Source organism: Galleria mellonella, unplaced genomic scaffold, assembly GCF_026898425.1.
Source record: "Galleria mellonella isolate WM207_F2 unplaced genomic scaffold, CSIRO_AGI_GalMel_v1 utg132, whole genome shotgun sequence".
NCBI lineage: Eukaryota > Metazoa > Arthropoda > Insecta > Lepidoptera > Pyralidae > Galleria > Galleria mellonella.
Window position 1 is genome coordinate 5,716,752 of NW_026441989.1, and position 20,279 is coordinate 5,737,030.

The following is a 20,279-nucleotide window of genomic DNA, read 5'->3' on the forward strand; positions in this document are numbered from 1 at the left end:
TTAATTTTAAGTCAATAAGTTTATTCTGTTAATTGTAAACAATTAAATTTCTCTACATCATAGAAGCCTGCTTTGACCTGACGACCACCAAAGAATCTTCCATTTAAATCAACAACTGCTTTTATGGCGCTTTCAATTCGTTTGAATTCCACAAATATTCTTACAGCCTCATCTGCAGGAGCATTGGGCATTTCGAAAATCAATACTTTTATAACATCTCCATATTTAGTATTGCATTCATCTTTAACTTCAGGTTCTAATTCCTCGTCAACATCACCTGGACCTACCATGTTCTGTAACAAATTATGTATATGAAAATTCAAAACACCATCAAATTCACTTACTTAGGTACTAGAATTTGCGTGCGCGTGTGTGCGCGCGTGTGTGTGTGCGCTTTTTCTGCTAAATTTGACAACTATTATTGGTTTTTTAAATTTGTATTAATACAATATACACCTCAGTAAACTAAAGTTTGAATGCTATAAAGAGTAATAGATAAGGTATTGTAAGCACTAGTTACTTATACTTACTCGCAATAAAACCACTTTACTTGGTGACTTCATTATCTCGGTGATTGATGGTTCCTGTTTAGAAAGCTGGGGTGAATTGGAAGTAGCAGTAGGTGAATCTGTAAGAAATGAAGCATTTTTTATTAAACACATTAGTATTTCATATGTAAACTAAACAATGGTAGTTTATTTTGTATCTATGTTATGTATAAGCATGTTATGACTATGTAATAAATAAATAAAAATAAAATATGTAACACAAATTAAATATAGTATATTTATCTTCCAGAAAACACAATTAAAATAAGGTTTTAGTATCAACAATGATAAACTCTATTCTTAATGAAGATATCTTACCAAAAAGTAAACCACTCAACAACATTGACTAAACAACTGGCCACTTGGCAATTATAAGGTTTTAAGAATATTTTTAATATTGTAAAACAAACTGTTTAACAAAAAGACCATGCACCAAACACCTGTTGTTGTATGGAAAGAAATGAGATTAAGGTGCACTGAATCCCATCCACTGGCTTGTAAGTGCAGTTTAACTTTTAATGTAGAACTTCTTACATAAATTAACACAGCTAATGTATATATATGTAGTATAATAACCTGGACCAGGAGGTGCAGGAACAGCAAAACCAGGAGGTGGCATTACATTTCCATCTTTCTCATGTATGATTCGGCCACCCCTTTTTGAAGTTTTTTCTACCTGCAGAGCTACTGACATTCCTTGTTCTTTTTTACCCAAACCTTGACCTTCCTACAATGAAATATACACAGATTTATCTATCACCTCAAAATAGTTCTCAACTACTACATGTGTTAATTAACATTTCACATATTATTGGGTACAACAGTGTTATTTGTTAATTACCTTGAAGCCATATTTTGCCATAATTTTCGCAGCTACTGAACTGGCACCATAACCACCTAAAGAAAAACCAGGGGAAGGAGTGGCTGCTGGTACTACAGGTGGTGGTGGTGGTGGTGATGGTGTTTCCACTGTTAAAGATGGTGGTGGTGCTATAGCAGCACCAGCAGCACGCTTTGATATCTCTTCAGCTTCTTCTTCTTCAGGTTGCTGTAACAATAAAATACTGGATATAGAAATAGTATTAATTTGTTAATAGACAAACAACATTTATTAAATCACCTAATTGCGCTCCTTATATAACAGAAGTATGTATGTAATATGTTCTAATTATATGATATTGTGAAATAAAACGTGCTGTGTAGCTTGAATCAGTTTATGTCATGTTGGAACATGTTCTACCTACATTAGTACACTTTATTATTTAACAAAGTATAAAAGTACCCACATCAATATACATGACATACCTCCCCTCTAAGATAGTTAAATCAATTATAAATATAGAAAGATATTATGATTACATTTTAGACATATATAATACTAATATAAAAATATAATGACACTTAGAATAAGTACAGATTGTCTTTAAGATCTTGTGGTCTCTCATAAGGAGTTTTAGAATGCACATTTAACTTATTTTTTATTTTGCCTGTAGCTAATAGCCAATTCAAAGTTGGTGGGATTCCCAATATCTCAACCCATTTTTCAGAATCTGGTATTTCAATAATCCTCTCAGACTCTTGGCTGTTACTTTCCTGTTGTTCTTGTTGATGGTTCTTAACATTATTATCTGTGTTATTGGAAACTTCCAATGATTCAGATGTACCAGCAATTCCTTCTTCTCCTTCCTCCTTTCTTGATCTGTATCTAATCAACTGATCAATATGACGATTGATTGCTTTACCATTAGCTGTCTCAATTTTATAATTAGACGGTCCATTCTTCTGTAATACTACGCCTGGTAACCATTTGGGGCCTTGATTGTTGTAATTTCTGTACATTATCTGTAAACACATTGTATTAATAAAAATAGTTTTCCCTCATTAGTTTCTCTGTGTGATTTATGTTGATTGTGGTCAATCTGCCACTCTGTTTTTTTATGTTTCAAACTGTCTGGATGAATTGTATCCAGCAATGTCCTCAAATGTCTGTTCATTAATAGTTCAGCTGGACTTTTATTCGTAGCTGAGCATTTTGACAAAGAAACCTAATAACAAATTTGGAATTCTAATGTCCCAGGATAAATGATCCATTTTTTTTAGTTTATCTTTAACTGTCTGGACCATTCGTTCCGCTAAACCATTGGTCGCTGGATGATAAGGTGCAGTAGTAACGTGACGTATATTATTTGCCTGCAGAAATTCCTTAATTTCGCCTGATACAAATGATGTGCCATTATCAGACACTAAAACTTCACAAAGGCCATGGGTTGCAAAAGTCGTTCTAAGCAACCGAATCACAGTGGTCGTTGTTGTATTGTTCACCATAAACACTTCTGGCCAACGAGAATATGCATCGACTATAATTAGAAAATATTTATTGTGATATGGCCCCGCAAAGTCTATATGAATTCTTGACCATGGCCTTGAAGGTGTAATCCATTCGTGTGTAGTTTTAGGAGGCATATGTCGATTTTCAAGGCACTTGGTACAACCACTCACTAGTGATTCTATGTCTTCGTTTAAGTGTGGCCACCACACATAGCTTCTGGCCAGTGCTTTGGTTTGGACAATACCTGTATGTGTTTTATGTAACATTCGTAGAGTTGCAGGACGGAGAGTACTAGGTACTACAACCCGACATCCTAGTAGAATACAATTTTCTTGCAGTGACAGCTCTGTGCGATGTAACCAGAATGGGCGTATATCTGCATCAGTTTCTTTAGCTGGCCACCCACGTTGTATATAATAACTAACTTTTGACAAGATTTTATCTCTATTCGTTCCCTGGCTATGTGCTCTGAATTGTATGGAAAATCTTCTGGTGTTTCAGCCATTAAAAGTACTTCTCCCAGCTGATGTTGAGGTTCCACGGTACTAAACTTCATTGGCTGGCTGTGGCCATCGGCTTAAACAATCTGCATTACCTATTTCAGGACCTGGCTTATATTTTATCTCATAGTCGTGAGATGTCAAAGCAATTGCTATTCTAGTTAAACGAGGTGAAATCATATTAGGCATAGGCTTTTTAGGATTAAATATACCGAGCAATGGTTTATGATCAGTTATTATAGAGAATTTTCTTCCTGTGAGGTAATTTTGAAATTTGGTTATCCCAAACATAATTGAAGTAGCTTCTTTATCCAGCTGTGAATAACGCCGCTCATGAGGATGTAAAGTTCTGGATGCCATTGCTATAGGAAATTCGTCATTATCCTTTACATGTGACAATACTGCTCCAACGCCATATTCTGAACTATCACAAGTAAGTATTATAGGTTTAGTTATATCATAGTGCACTAGTGTTAAATCAAAAGTCAATAATCGATTAGCCGTGTCAAACGCGTTTTGTTCTTGTTCTGTCCATTTCCACTCCTGACGTGTGTCTAATAAACGATGCAATGGCTCTAGTAGCGTCGCTTTATGAGGTATACAACCTCTCATAAAAATTATAGAGATAAGCTTGTAGTTCTCGTTTGTTTTTAGGTTTAGGGGTGTTAGTAATGGATTCTACTTTGCTTGGTGCTGGATGGATACCCTTAGCATCTATAACAAAACCTAGAAACTCAACTCTTTCTTGAGCGAACCTGCATTTATTTTTATTCAATCGAAGTCCTGCACGTTCGATTCGCCCAAGTACCTTATCAAGTCTTTCTTGCATTTCCAGCAAAGTATGGCCACAGACGATTATGTCATCAATTAGAACTGCAACACCGGCGATGCCACCCAACAAAGATGTCATTAATCGTTGAAAAATTCCAGGACATGCCTTAACTCCGAAAGCGAGGCGATGTACGGTATACAGACCCTTGCAGGTATTCAAAGTTAGGAGTTTAGATGTTTCATCGTCTACGGTAACTTGTGTGTATGCTCTATCCAAATCTAAAGTTGTAAAGTATTTTCCACCCGCGACCGCAGCAAAGACTTCATTTGCTGTGGGCATAGGATAGGTATCTGACTCGGTGGCTTCATTAACAGTACTGCGGTAATCTCCACACAATCTTATTTCTCCTGACTTTTTTATTATTGGCACTACTGGTGTAGCCCATTCAGAAAAGGATGTTTGGCGTAATACTCCTTCATTTTCTAATCTATCAATCTCCATTTCTATTCTTTGTTTTAAAGCAAATGGTACTTGACGAGCCTTAAGGAACTTTGGAGTTGCCCCTGGCTTTATGTGTATAGTAACTGGTTGTCCGCGGTAGGTACCGAGTCCATCTTTGAAAACTTCTTTATGTTTAGATAATATCGTGTCTATTCCATTTTGTTCAGTATTTGACACAAAATTGATATTCATAGTCAAGTTCAGAGGAGCGAGCCAATCTCGACCGAGTAGGTTCGGTCCTTTACCTTTGGCTACAATCACACACAAGTTTTTTGCGATGTTTCTATAACGCACTGGTAGTGTAACTTGGCCAAGTAGTTGGACTGGAGTCTCTGTCCATGTGCGTAGGATTAGTGAAGTAGGCTGTAGTGCATTTTGTGGCATCTGTTTATGTACTGTATGCCATGTTTGCTCATTTACTATAGAATAACTTGCTCCTGTATCCACTTGCATACAAACTGGAATTCCAGCAAGGAATGGCATCACTTCAAATGGCGGTGTGCGACCCATATTTGATATACAATAGATTCCATTTAAACAATCATTTGTTTCTTCCGTAAAATTTACATTATTATGTTTATTCTTCTTTTTACTAATACAAATTTTCTCCAGGTGCCCTTTTTTCTTACAGTATCGACAAATAGCATTTAAAAATCGACACTCTCCATTATGACGGTCGCCACAACGATAACAAAAACGAATGGACGCTCTTGACTGAACTGCATTAATATCCATCGGCTCTGAACCCGACGGTGATGTAGTGTAAGTCGTTCGAGAGAGGACAGGCGCGACAGTAGTATCCGCGGTCACGCTGGCAGATACTTGAATCATGCGGACATCCCGTCCCGCACTTTCTGATGATAGCATAGCATCCACTACATCTTGATAACGTAACTTATCTCGTTTTAAAAGTTCATACTGTAACCGTCCGTCACGCATACCACATACGAGCCGGTCGCGAAGCATTCGCTCTAAGTCAACGAAATTGCAGCCAGAGCTAAGTTTTCTTAATTGAGCTATATAGTCTGCCGCAGATTCATCATGTTTTTGATCACGTTTATAAAACTGGAACGACACTGATATTTCATTTGGTCTTGGACTGTAGTGTTTAGTCAAAACAATTTCTATTTCATTGAATGTCACTTCGCTAGCTTTTCTGGGTGTGATTAATGCCAATAAAGTTTCAAACACCCGCGAACCACACACTGTGAAGAAGTTAGCTCTTTTAGACGAGTCTGTTATGACGCCATTAGCCTCGAAACAAAATTTTAAACGGTCAAAATAAATATCCCAATTGTCTGTTTGCGGATTAAACTCATCGAATTTCACTGCTTTTACGTCCATTTTATTACTTTTTACACTTCGTCGCCACTAATATGTTCTAATTATATGATATTGTGAAATAAAACGTGCTGTGTAGCTTGAATCAGTTTATGTCATGTTGGAACATGTTCTACCTACATTAGTACACTTTATTATTTAACAAAGTATAAAAGTACCCACATCAATATACATGACAGTATGTATCCACAATCACGAAAGGAAAGATAACTGAATATCTGTTACTGAATATGTACAATCTAAGAAACATCCAAAATTAGGATACTTTTTATTTTGATTCACATGGAGAGAGCCGTAAATCAAAAGTAGTATTTATGTGGGGCACCATTGTTCTTACTAAAAATATGTAACAGAGAAATATGATGTTCAATATGTTCAATAATATTACCATAGGTATAAGTGTCTTCTCTGGAATGGCATCCTCATCGTCTCCAAATCTACTTTTACGCTTTCTATCTGATCTTGTTTCATTTCTGTCATTACTATCAAGTTGCAATCTCTTTGCTTGCATTTCTGAAATCATTTTGTCAAATACCACATTAATATAATTCACATAAAGTAAGTTTTTAGCACATTTAGTAAAAAAAATTATAAATATTAAAATTACTAATAAACAAATCAATAGATTAAATACCAAATATTAATAAGCCCTTTAACATATTTCACAACAATATTAAAATTAATAAAAAAATAAAAGAAAATCTAATTTTTTCAAATTAAATTTATTTTTACCTTTAGCAACTTTTTCATAATCATTTGGCCACATAGGATCATATTCATTGGCCACATTCCAATCAAAATCTCGAACATTCAGTGAAGCTGTCAATGTTTTTGGCTGAAGATTTGGACTATTTGAATTGGACTCATCATCATCTTTTTGTTTACTTTTCAAATCTATTACTGGAGTCAATACCTTGATGAAGTAAACACATTGTATTAATAAAAATACAGATAGTAATAAAAAAAATAGTTAGTACTAATAGTTTTATATTTCAAGCTAGAATGAATCCATAATCATGTTGATTCTGAGACACCAATTCTCTAAACTTATTTTAAAAAAAATTTTAATTGAAATCAGAGCAAAATTTTTATTCTAAGGACTACTAATATAAACTGAATCTCATATACTTTTCATTTAAAATTATTATAAATTTGGTTTGTTATGGCCCATAAAATAGTAATTTTCTAAAACTTTTAAAATATTGGGTTAAGAAATAGATTTAAAGAAATGGCAAAATCAAAATATGCCCCAATGTATCAGTAAAAGAAGTGAAATACTAAGTTCTTAATAAACAATAATTTAATTTATTAAATTAATAAAATTATATTTTTTATTAATATAAAATAAAATTAATATAAAACATATAAATAATATAATATACTCCTTGAAATAATAAACTTATTTTGGCATTACTACTATACTCTCTGGAGTTCTAGGGTTATACAAAATCTTTGGTTGAACTAGGAATGGAAATCATTGCTATATTTAATTCATTTTCATTTAGTAAAATTATCATTTTAATTAATAGTGATATCACCCATAACAAACCATAAAAGTGATTTTAACTCATAATTACTTAAGGTTACGCTCACTACTATTTGCCATTGAAAAGTGAAATATGAATTACAATTTTTATGATAAGAGTGAATAAATAGAAATTCTAATGCAATGTGATATAGTCTACTCACTAGTTCTGTATTGATAAGTCTGCCATCTGCCACAATTTTACTTCACTGATGACTCATGAATAAATTCAAATATAGTAATTATCTATGATTTCATTTAGAGTTTTGTAGCAATCTATATGAAACATAAGTCACTTCATACAGACTGCTGGTGGAATGACATATAAATTCACTTAAAATATAATATTTCATAATGTACATGTATTTCACATGTAGGAAACATGTGAAATATTTCAAGTCTAGTTAATACAGTAAACTTCAGTTATTACAACTATATACTAATAATTATAGTAAATATTATCCAAATCCACTGGAAAAAGGATTTTTTTATCCAATGTTAAATGGCAAACAAGCTGACAGCCCCCCTGATGAAAAATGGTAACCATTGTCTATAAACATAAACTGTTTCATTGACATAACAGAGTATACTGTGTCACCCATGATACCTTGTATGCATTGCCATTCCTAAGTACTAACATGTTTTAAGGTGTTATGCTTCTATACCCTATACTTAATTTTATTTGTATAACAGCTACATTGTAAACAATATACCCTATCAAGATCACCTCCAAGTGATTCTCCCTAGAAACCATCGTGATTAATTATTGTTGAATTCATTAGATAGACCAACTGACTTGCTTCATCCTCATCTATCATTCTTGATATGAATGATACCCCATCTGTGTATACCGATAACGTAAGCATGATCACCATTTCATTTTCATATATTACAAAAAAAAGGTCGTCCATCTGGTTGATAACTCGTATATAAAACTAATATGCTTACTACACTTATCTGTATGTGTGATGACAGGTAATAGTTACTAAAACCAATGAACTATGGAAATTATTTAATTATTAGTACTGCAACTAACCTGTGCTGATCGTCGCAACGCTTCTCTTTTGGGTTGTGTTACTGCAGCTTTCTTAAGTTGCAATTGTGATTGTAGTAATTTTATTCCCGAAGACCATCCAGCGACTTTCTCAGTAGTACGAGCTTTGATTGTGTCAAGATCATCATACAGAGACATGTTTCTAATATTTTTTCCCCTCTATGAGCTATAGTTACTTTCCATTACTCGATTCGCCGTTTACACACAAATTCAAGAAATACAATACAATATTACTACACTACATCCACTAAAAATCAGTCAAATTAATGCAAAAATAGTTTAATATGTAGAACGAAATTGACAAATAATACAGATATAATAAAAAGTCTAATTAAAAAGGAAATTAAAAACAGGAACTAGTGTTACCAGCTTTGAATTTTTTGAACCTAAGAACAAGGAATTACGTAGCAGTAATGATAAAAAAACTGTTAATCATATGGTTGTCTATTTTCTTCTTATGTAAATATAATTAATAAAAAGAGGACGAAAGATAGATCATCATTTGCTATTTTTTCCATTTCATAATAGGCTATTGTATAGAAAATGTTTGATATGTCAATTATTTGTCAATGACAAATTTTGCAGTAAGAACAAGGAATTACATAGAAGGAAATAATATGATAAAGAAATGTTTAAATATTATAGGTGGTACGTAAAAAAATTGATAAACAATGTTTATCGGCAATATTTACAAAGTATACAGTATGACATAATTTAAGATCCTATTAAATTCTGGGAATATGTAGGAAATAAGAAAGTCTACTTTTAAATGAAATATACATAATTACACGTACAATAATAAAGTAATACCTGATCAGGCTGTGGCTAACGCTTTTGGCCGATATTTTGGTTCTGTGTTTAGATCTAAGGGGTCATATCTAAATTCTGTAGATACTGCATGTGCTGCCCATTCTTGCATAGTAGCACGATCTATGACTCTCGGTGTGATAAATAAACGGGACTTGAAGACAACGATGGGGCATCTTAAGTTGCGGGCTTCAGTTGGACCTGACGGTATTTCTGTATTTTTGGTAAAAGATTGTTTGCCGATGTTCACTGCCCCGCTGTTGTATCTTTATAATCTCTCTTTAACCCATTCTAAATATCCAACTGTTGGAAGCTGCCCAAGCTTACTTCGGTTCCAAAAGAAGATCTGGAGCCGAATGTTTCTAAATTCAGGCCAATCGCGGTACTGGTTGTCTTTGCTAAGACTTTTGAAACTATTCTTAACATATATATTAGACGACAAATTGATGGTTTGCTTCATGACGCTCAGTATGGGCTCTAATCTTGAAACATTAACGGATTACGTACACATAGATTACGTATAGTATATTTTCTTATAAATCTATTTGTAAATTCAAAATTTCTATATATCGATGTTCACAATTTTATATAATAATTAAAATGATTTTAAACTCTCTACAAAATGAAAATGTAAGTCCTTGTTTACATGTAATTTTAAATTAATTTTTGAAATTGAAACTGCAAAACTACGAACAAAGGTGTTAATTTTCTTTCCTAAACAAGACATGGAAAACAATGATTTTACAATAAAAGAGAAACAACTACCTATGTCAATATTTTAATTTTAGATTATAAAGTGTACGAAGTACGTTATACTAAGTCCATGATTTTAATAAATCTTTAATATTTATACCTTTTTGAAGTTAGTTGAAAACATAATACACCTACGAGTATAAACTACAAATTTAGACATTTATTGTAGATAAAAAAAAACTTATTTTCATGGAGCAAATGTTACATGACAAATGCCCGTTTAAAGACTTTTGTATAGAATATTCTATTTTATTCCATTTGTAAATGCAATAAATTCTTCGTAGTAAATAAGCTAATAAAATCATAATACGAAAGCGTATTTTTAATACATAATTTGCTTTTCGAAATGGGAACCATAAGTACAAAAGATACTCGACGCATTAGTTTTGACAATACATTTGCTATTATTCCTGTAATAACTGTTCATAAATCTATCGAAGATAACACATTCGCAGAAATTGAAAATATAGTCGATGTAAGTTCTTTCTGTAATTTAGTTAGTCTACGAGTAAAAAATAAATACGAATAAAAAGAAATATTCTCTGTCGCAGAACTCTTATTGTGTATGTATATGCTTAGCTTTTTTTTTTTTTATACAACTTAGAATGGCAAACAAGCTGACGGCCCACCTGAAGGAAAGTGGTAACCGTCGCCTATACCATGGACATAACAGAATATACTGTTTCGCCCATGATACCCACCATGTGTTACCATTCCTGAGGATTCAGGTGTCATTCCTCTGTACCGATAAATTCCGAAACACAGCCATGCAAACACAGCTGCTTCAGCTGTAGCTGTAGCAGTATAACTCATAAATAGAATTTATTTGAATGCAATTTTTCATAGAGGTTTAATGTACTCGAATCGAATCTAAATCTTATTCATTTTTATATAAAATAATCTAGACATCTAATGCTAAATAAATTAGTAATTTTTTATCCATTTTTATCTAGCTGTTTTCTAATAAGCGAAAGAGCCGCGGCGATGCAATAAATTAATAATTGATTTCACTTGAATAATACCTAATATTCAGATAGTCGAAATTGAACCCACATATTATTATTACGAGTATTATGAAACGTTTTATGCACCTGTATGAAAGTACATAATATTTTGATCTATTACAGGAAACAGAAAATGAATCCATTTTAAAAAATCAAACTATTGAGACACATGGGTACAATGAAAATGATTACTGGACTCGCAGATTAGATCATCTTAAAAAGGAACATAATTCGATTAATAAAATTATCGAATCGGAATACGAGAAAACTATAGAAAATACTAATCAAATATTCGAACCACTTAAAGTAACTCATGACAGAATACACAAAATGAAACCATGTTTTGAATGGCGAGCAAAAGTACAGAATTAATTTACTATAGTAGTAGTATTAAATAAAGTTTGAACCGCGCAATAAAGGCGAGGCATGACGCGGCATTATTGGCATATTTATGATTATTAACCAGTAGGACCCTGGATTCTTTAAGTAGGCGCATATGTATTTTTAGACTTATGACTTGACCATAAACATCAAGCACCAGAAAAGTCTATGATGGGTACGGCTTCTTATCTACTCCCACTTAAATATACCTATACAGGGTATTGAAGTGGCACATTAAAAAACCTAATATGCCGCCTCGTATCGCGCCGTTAATCGTGGACAGGAAAATATGCCTACACTAAATTTGGTACACAAATAATAATTTGGTACATAGGTAAAACATGCTTAAATTTGCAGATTTTACAATGTTATGAAGACAATCCGCATCAGCCTTTAATGTGTTCAGCAGCTGTTCAAGCTTTTAGTCAATGTGTCAAATCCTGCAGAATTGATGATTAATTTTATTAGAGCATATTGTTAGATTCAAAATTTCTGTCGTGTTACTTATACAATTAAATTATGAATATTAATAGTTTGTTCATTTTATTTTATAAAATTTTATTTTCCTGTCCATTTTGATACAATTATTTTTTTTTCAAACATTTTATTTTCCTATTTTATATATTTAATTAAAATCATTAGCTTTTAGTTCATCATATGGTGAAATATTTCAAACAGTTTTTTGATATTGTAACTTCTTAGGTATGTTATTTTAATTTCAAAATATACTTACGTAACGTGACTACGATATAAGTATACAGTATATTAATTAATGAAATTCATCCTAAGACTAGTATTAATATACATTAATAGGGTCTCAAACAACAATTACATTTTTTTGTAAAAAAAATTATATTAACCTATTAATAAATACTAACACTAGTTTTAAAATAGATTTTGATAATTAACATATTAAATTCAGGCTTTACATTAGAGTTTCTTCAGCGAGTTTTTACAGCATCTTAGCTGACAACAAAGAACTCATCAGCAATTTCAATGATGGGGTTCACCCATATCGAGTTCGCTATCAGTCACGCCGAATGTCGTGTTCCTCAAAGAAGGCCATCAATCAAAATTTAATATTATTCATGCCGGGTCACCTGGTTCGATATTTATACATTTCGTTCCTACAAAAATTTTATTTCACATTAAAACACCCATTTCAATTTTGCTCACATCCGGTCCGCACATCTTTACATCTAATTATCATATTCTTCATATTCTTTTATATAATTCCATATCTTGTTTTGACATTGTTACTTAAATTTTGCCTGACATTTGACATTAGTGACACAGGACTGGATAGTGACGTAAAAATCGTAAAATAAATATTTTCTCTTGTCGCCGTTGCTTTTGAATGTTCTGGTTATAAGTTTTTATTTCTTTATGTATATTTATATTTTTTCAATCAAACTGATAATGATTTACTAAATAATAAAATAACTTCATTTAATTTTGGCATTTGTGTTATTATTTACAATGGCTACTGATGATTCAAAAGTGGGAGATGGTTCAATTTGCCATACAATTTTAGAGAAAATTAATGCAATAAATGAAAATGTTGTTACCAAGGTAATTAGGTATTTACCTACCTATTAGTTATAAGTATATTTTTCTTTATTTATATTTACGTCTTTTTAACAATAATTTCAGCCTCCGGATATTCATGATTTCACTATTATAAAACCTATCAGCCGTGGTGCGTTCGGCAAAGTATTTCTTGCTCATAAGAAGAATAACAAAGAACAAATGTATGCGATTAAAGTTATGAAGAAATCCGATATGATAAATAAAAATATGGTAGCACAAGTTGTAACTGAACGAAATGCGCTGGCTTTATCTAGAAGTCCATTTTGTGTGCATTTATTTTATTCATTACAATCTGTATCATCAGTATATCTAGTAAGTGTAAAGTTTAATCCTGTAAAATAATAATATAGCCCTTAGGCTATAATACTCATAGGAACTAGGCAACAGGTCTGATTGCATAGCACTTATAGGCAAACAATACTAACCAACAGTGAGAGTCTCTGTTATGCAAACATACCCCTCAATTTCTTCCAGTAATGTTACTTTTAATAAGTTGGGGCAATAATAATTATTAAATTACTGGAGAGAGACTGTACAAATGTCATCTGTTGGGTACCTTGTATTTGCATGTTACTCTTTTTGTATGAAAATTAGGATATGACAGAGAAATTATAGGATATAGTCATAGTAATACAATGCATAAAAGATATTATGGGCAATACAGTATACTCTGTTATGTCCATTACATTGTCCATGTCTATAGATAACATATACCACTTTTAGTCTTCGATTTTGCCATTCAAATTGTAAAAAAATCATATTTTAACATGGTTACAAAAAAGTTTAGATTCACATGTTTTTATTGCCTTATTTTCTTTCAACCTAAAATTAATTGGCAAAAATATGTAGTATTTTTTCTTATGATAATATTCTAAGTGGATATGATACTATAGCAGTATATACCTCAGATCTTTAAAATATCAGTTACTTAAATGTATCAATTATGAATTTAAAGAAAATTTTATAAAATTTACAAAGACTGGTATAATAAATATATATATATATATATATATATATAAATATATATAAATATATATATATATATATATATATATATATATATATATATATATATATATATATATATATATATATATATATATATATATATATATATATATATATTTATATTTATTTTAATGTAAATTTCAGGTCATGGAATATATGGTTGGTGGTGATTTAAAGTCTTTATTAGGTGTTTATGGATTTTTAGAAGAATCTATGGCTATTTTCTATGTAGCTGAGGTAACATTAGCTCTGGACTATTTACATAAGCATAATATTGTGCACAGGGACTTGAAACCAGATAATATGTTAATATCAAAGTCAGGTCATGTCAAGCTTACAGACTTTGGTTTATCAAAAATTGAAATACATAGAGGTAATAAATTTTTTATTGTTATTAAAGCAAATACTTTTTGTGTTAATTTTAAGAGATTTAATTTATTTATTTGTAAAAAAAATAACCAAGGTTTATTTACATAAAAATAAACACAACAACAATGAAGTCGCTTATAGGTCTTCACCAATAGTGTGTATATATAAAATTTAACAGTGCTTCCATCAGACAAATAACCCAAAAGCATAGGGTTATTATCCGAGACACCCACATTGTGAGGCAAACATGATATAAAAATAAAAGGAAATACTGAAGAATTAAACTTGTAGAAAACTTACCTAATTGAAATAATAAATAATAACTACACACCAATCTTCCAAACTAAATGTTTCTTGATCGAATTGTTGAAGATTGGAAGAGTAACATAATAATATAATTTTCAGATTTGGAAATATCAGATTTTGTTAATCGAACTCCGAGTTTGAACATGAGGACCCCTGGCCAACTCCTATCTTTGACATCACATCTGTCTTTTGGTTCTGGTGGAGGGGAAAGTATGCAAAATTCTGTTATTTCTGCAGATGCCTGTGAGAACCTTCTTGATGAACTTAAGGAGACTAGTATGCTATTACAATTATGTAGGGATTGTGCATGTTTAAATACTTTTTATGTTGTGTTTTGCTTTGTATCCCTTAAGCATAGTGTTCTAGTTTTTTAAATAACGGTGATGTTAAAAAAACAATAATAAAATGGAGTATTATTTTTTAAATAATAACAATCATAGAAGCAAATATAAAGTACTTATTGAATACTAATAATCAAAATTCGTATTTAATTAATAGTTTATGTTGATATTTATTGGTCTTTGGTTGACTGATATTATATATATTTTTATATGTAATTTATGTCTTTGCTGATAATTAATGTGCCTATAGAAACAAATATGCCAAGTATAGATCTTAGGACATTTATTATAGGAGGTCCCTCAGACAAGCAAATGAGTTTATATTAGTTTCAAAACAAAATCTAATTGCATGTTATCATGAATGAAGTGAAACTATTATATGTTTTCACAAGAATTATAAAATTACATATGATGATTATATATTTACTTGTGATAAGTATTCTACTATTGATAATTATAATGAACTTTATTGGCAATGAAAAATAGTTGTTATACTCTAATAGTAAAATATTAAACCATATATTGGGGACTAACAAATTGGTTCCAAAGAACACTATTTGCAGTGGTTATAACAATTATTTAGGAGCTATTAAATTGCATTATTAGTTATTGAATTGAAGTAATTAAATATATTTATGTTTTTATTAAATGTGTGTGAAATATAATAATTAAATATTAATGTTTTATTAGGCAAACTGAAAGATGAGTTAAGTGCTGTAGCTGGTACAGATACTTCAAATGTAATGGAACATTCACAGTTGTCTGGAATACATCCTTTCATGAGTGCTGAGAGTATTAATATAGACGATGTTTCTGTAAGTATTCATGTATATTTTGCAGATAATTATTATGTAAATGTCTTTTATTGCAGTAAATGTATTAATTAGTCTGAATCATGTTTTAGATACAAGGCTCTGGTTCTGAATCACACAGTTCTTATCACACATGTGAGAGTTCAAAAAATAGTTCAAACTCTAAAAGTAATAAATCGACTACTGACTTGAGCAGTAACAATGGGTCTTCAGTAGATGAATCTACAGGTTTATCAGACTCTCAACATGATAACTCAACATCACCACTATGCAGAGGCCAATCTTTGAAAAGGATACCTAGGTATGATGAATCCTTATAAATGTGAAAGTGAGATTGTAACCTTATAGCATCTTAACAGCTTAACTGATCACTATGAAGTTTGGTATACATATACTATATGGGATGAGGTAGGATATAGGCAAATTTTTATCCTGGTCAGTAAGTAAATCCTGATCATGTGAATGAAGTTGCGGGTAAAAGTTAGTACAGTTACAAAAAATTATATTTGTATATAATTTTTTGTAACTGTACTATATATATCAACAACGAAGTTTTGTAAAATTATATGTCTTATATAAATTATAGTTTCAGAGCTAAAAAAAGAAAGAGAAAACTGGACTGTGATGGTGATACACCTACAGGTGTTATGAGTCTAGCAGAGTCTAAAGAAAATCAGAGTGGGTTGACGCAAGAAATAATGGCTTTAGAACTGTCACAAAATACACCAAAGCGCATGTCGTTACATCCTACTCCAGATAGACGCAAAAATCCAATAAAGGGCGTTTTGAAAAAAAGGTATGAATAAATATTTTTTTTGTGTTTGAATATAATTTTTAAGAAATTATAACAGTTGTATTTTTAGGTGGGTTTCTCAGGATGACAGTTATCATTTTAATGTTGGAGTCATATTCTCTACGCCGGTATCAAATAATAAAGAAGAAACGAAAAAGAGAGAGAAAGCTACCCGTTTTAACTTACCAAAAGATGATCAGTCAATTCCAGACACAAATAAGAAGTCGATTATATTTAGTAAACATATTTCTACAAGTTTAGAAATATTTCCAATGAGAGGGTTAAGCAAGGTAAATAGAATGTATTTTAACTAGGTGTGCCCACCAAGTGTGTGTGTGAAGTTAGGCCAGTGGAGACTTTCATGGAGGTCGACCTAATAGGCCTAATAGCATAATGCTAGTAATGGAGTCGCGAGTCTGCTACTGGTCTCCTCCGTCCTCAATGATTGAGTCCTACTTACTAAATAGCCTAAACTTTCTATATCTCAAATACTTGTATATTTAATTTCATGACAATATTTGCATTTGTATAAAATATATACAGCTGTTTATGTAATAAACAAACTCGTTTTGATATTTTCCTATAAAATATTAAGTAAGCACTATATTTGTTTTAATATATGGTTGTTGTGTAAATGGTTACTTTCTATAATATTTTAGGGAGAACGGTCACCTACTGATTTATGCAAAACTCCTCTGGCAACCGTACAGACACCTTATCGTACGCCTAAAAGTGTGAGGCGAGGGAACCAGATATCTGATCAGAGAATTTTAGGAACTCCAGACTATTTAGCACCAGAATTACTTTTGAAGTTAGTTTCCTTAGTTTCCTTTTATAACTATCCTTTTATTATTCATTGCTTTTTTTTTAATGATTTTGTTACTAACTGTTGAAAATATACTTTCAATAAAAAAATATTTATGTTATAATATAATGCTGTTGCTTCCAGAGAAGGCCATGGTCCTCCTGTAGATTGGTGGGCTTTAGGGGTTTGTCTGTACGAGTTCATGACTGGTGTGCCTCCATTCAACGACGAAACTCCTCAAGCTGTATTTAAAAACATATTATCTAGAAGTGAGTAAGAGTGATTTTTCTATTTATCATGTGGCCTTCAAAATCACTCAACTGATTTTAATGACATTTTATAGATGTGTATTATTTGCTCCAACTTGAGAAATAGTATAATTTTTATTCAGATGAGAAAAAATGAACCCGGTTCATTTAGTACACAGTATGTTATATAACGAAATTCAATTCTTAAAAACTAGAGTATTCATCTCAGAAAATTTATTTCTTTCTTAGAAAAAAAAAATAGTACCAAAAACTAAAAAAAATAATTAACATTCTCGAGAAAAAAAAAACCTATATCTGTACCAACGGCACGTATAATGGCACTACACGGTACAAGATAGGGGGGGGGAAGGGATTGTTAGTAATGGAGACTGCGGTTCCCTCTGGAAACTATCATGATTAATTCCTGATGAATTCATCATGATGGGCTAACTAGCCTGTTTTCATCCTCATCGATCACCCTTCACTGGTGCCCCGCCAGCGTATCCCATTAGCGCAGGCGGGGTTACCACTCGATTTCATCCAATAAAAAAAGAAGTACAAGATAGGTATGTGCTTATACATACCTATTATTTTACGATTTCGTTAATATACTATATAATAGTTCTTGTAAGGCAGACAGACTGCTTCTACTGTTGTAAGGCTTCTACGATACTCCTGTTAGACCTCGCTCTCAGTGCTCCACTTTACCGCTCCCTTCAAGTAGATATATATCCATAAACTGTATATAATAAACAATAAAAATCGATAAAGCATAGTCAGAATGGAAAACCTAAAAAAAGCAGCGATCTCAGTAATCTTAACACTAGATACAAACTTGCTGTTCCGAAGTATCGTTTAGAAAAAGTTAATAGGTTTTTTTTTTTATGGAAATAGGCATTAAATATACCGAACGATATTTTGGATCTAACTTTTAATAAATTTAAAACTGTTATTAAACAATGTCTATTATTTTATATATATATATATATATATATATATATATATATATATATATATATATATATATATATATATATACATTAAATGATTAATTCAATGACAAATGTGTGTGGTGTTAGTGGATCACACACGGGCTTTTTAGTGACCATGTAATTTTAGATATAGTACATTAAAATAAATACACATAATGCTACACATTAAATATCTGTTTAAAAGAGTAACTGTTGAATTGCGGTTCTTCTCAGCAGATAACAACTTTCTGAACCCAGTATTCTTAATTAATTGAAAGTTCTTAAGTGATTAAAAGTGTTTGTAAACAGGTATATTTGAATAAATATGTTTTGAATTTGACTCAATATTATTATTTTTAGATATTGAATGGCCAGAGGCGGATGAAGCTCTGTCAACGGAGGCAGTGGCTGCAATCGAAGGCCTACTTACCATGGAACCTAAAGAGCGGCCAGCCGCAGCCGAGGTACGCCGCATGCCGTTGTTCCAACGAGTCGACTGGGACAACCAATTGCGCGCTGAACCACCATTTGTGCCCACTCCCGATGATTTGCATGATACAGGATATTTCCAAGGTAATTATTATTTAGTTTTTATTATGTTATTTTGTGTTAAATACGGTACATACTGTACATTGTATGTTTTAATTTCCTATCTTGATGTAAAAATATTAGTTGGATATAGAGCTGTGATGGTCATCTGATATACCTTGTTGTTAGAACATACAAATGACTGTTGGTAAGATATGTTTGGTGTTATTCACTTAAAAGATTTATTTTCTAGCTACTTTTACTTGCAAATTCGTCCGTTTGATTGACTTACTGGTGTGGTTTACTGACGGGGATAAAAAGTAGTATATCCTTCTCCGTCCCATATATTTAGTACGTGTATAACAAGTTTCATAGTGATTGGTTAAACCGTTAAGGTACTATAAGGTAACAAACAAATAAGCTCACTTTCACATTTATAATATTATTAAGAATTATAATCGATTATGATACCACCATGTCAGTTTAATATACTACCTATAGGGAATTTCTCTGAACTAAAATTAGCCAATAGCTACGCATCACCAGAATGGGCGTATATGTATTAGACTAGTTATGAAAGTAGATTACGCAAGACAGGTCAGTAGGCCCTTGGCACTCATTTCTCTCTGATTAAGTTGCGGGGAATCGGGCTTGCTGATCATTAAAAATAAGATGTGTTTGGCATATTTTTTTACCCACATAGAATTTTTTGTCTACAGCTCGCAACATTCTGCAGCAGTTACAAGTATCGAATTTTGACATTTAGTTTAAAGAAGATAAAGGGGGCTGTATAGTATTAGATATCTATGTGAAAACCATATATCAATATTTAACTAAATATGTTTTGTTATTACTAAAAGATTTAAAATAATATAATGAACTTTAGATGTAAAGACTGATTTTAAAGTGTTCTACTAAAGGTTTATTTTTAATGATATGTGTTATTATTTTAAAGTACATATGATATTATACGCTAAATTATATTTATGGGAA

The 20,279-nt window shown here is 31.6% G+C and overlaps 3 protein-coding genes across 6 annotated transcripts; 2 read left to right on the forward strand and 1 right to left on the reverse strand.

Moving 5' to 3' along the window:
• LOC113518113 (splicing factor 45) lies at positions 1–8,919 on the reverse strand. Its single transcript, XM_026902883.3, has 7 exons — positions 8,553–8,919; positions 6,724–6,904; positions 6,380–6,504; positions 1,390–1,596; positions 1,125–1,275; positions 531–628; positions 1–293 (listed from the first exon to the last, which is right to left on the reverse strand). The coding sequence occupies exons 1-7, from the start codon at positions 8,706–8,708 to the stop codon at positions 21–23; spliced, it is 1,191 nt and encodes a 396-aa protein (XP_026758684.2). The 5' UTR covers positions 8,709–8,919; the 3' UTR covers positions 1–20.
• A 1,417-nt stretch (positions 8,920–10,336) lies between these two features.
• On the forward strand, positions 10,337–12,053 carry LOC113518302 (uncharacterized). The gene is made up of 2 exons (XM_052903057.1): positions 10,337–10,605; positions 11,258–12,053. Exons 1-2 carry the CDS (start codon positions 10,477–10,479, stop codon positions 11,504–11,506), a joined length of 378 nt encoding a protein of 125 aa, XP_052759017.1. The 5' UTR covers positions 10,337–10,476; the 3' UTR covers positions 11,507–12,053.
• A 367-nt stretch (positions 12,054–12,420) lies between these two features.
• LOC113518301 (serine/threonine-protein kinase greatwall) lies at positions 12,421–20,265 on the forward strand. 4 transcript variants are annotated; one of them, XM_031913183.2, is made up of 12 exons: positions 12,421–13,087; positions 13,169–13,417; positions 14,258–14,486; positions 14,888–15,082; positions 15,820–15,944; positions 16,034–16,242; positions 16,528–16,737; positions 16,805–17,024; positions 17,394–17,545; positions 17,684–17,808; positions 19,119–19,331; positions 20,006–20,265. In XM_031913183.2, the coding sequence occupies exons 1-12, from the start codon at positions 12,995–12,997 to the stop codon at positions 20,050–20,052; spliced, it is 2,067 nt and encodes a 688-aa protein (XP_031769043.1). In that variant the 5' UTR covers positions 12,421–12,994; the 3' UTR covers positions 20,053–20,265. The 4 variants fall into 4 exon arrangements, with proteins under 4 accessions (XP_031769043.1, XP_026758956.1, XP_026758958.1 ...); XM_026903155.3 differs by having other exon boundaries at positions 14,888–15,064; XM_026903157.3 differs by having other exon boundaries at positions 12,422–13,087; positions 14,888–15,031.
• The last annotated feature ends 14 nt before the right edge of the window (positions 20,266–20,279 follow it).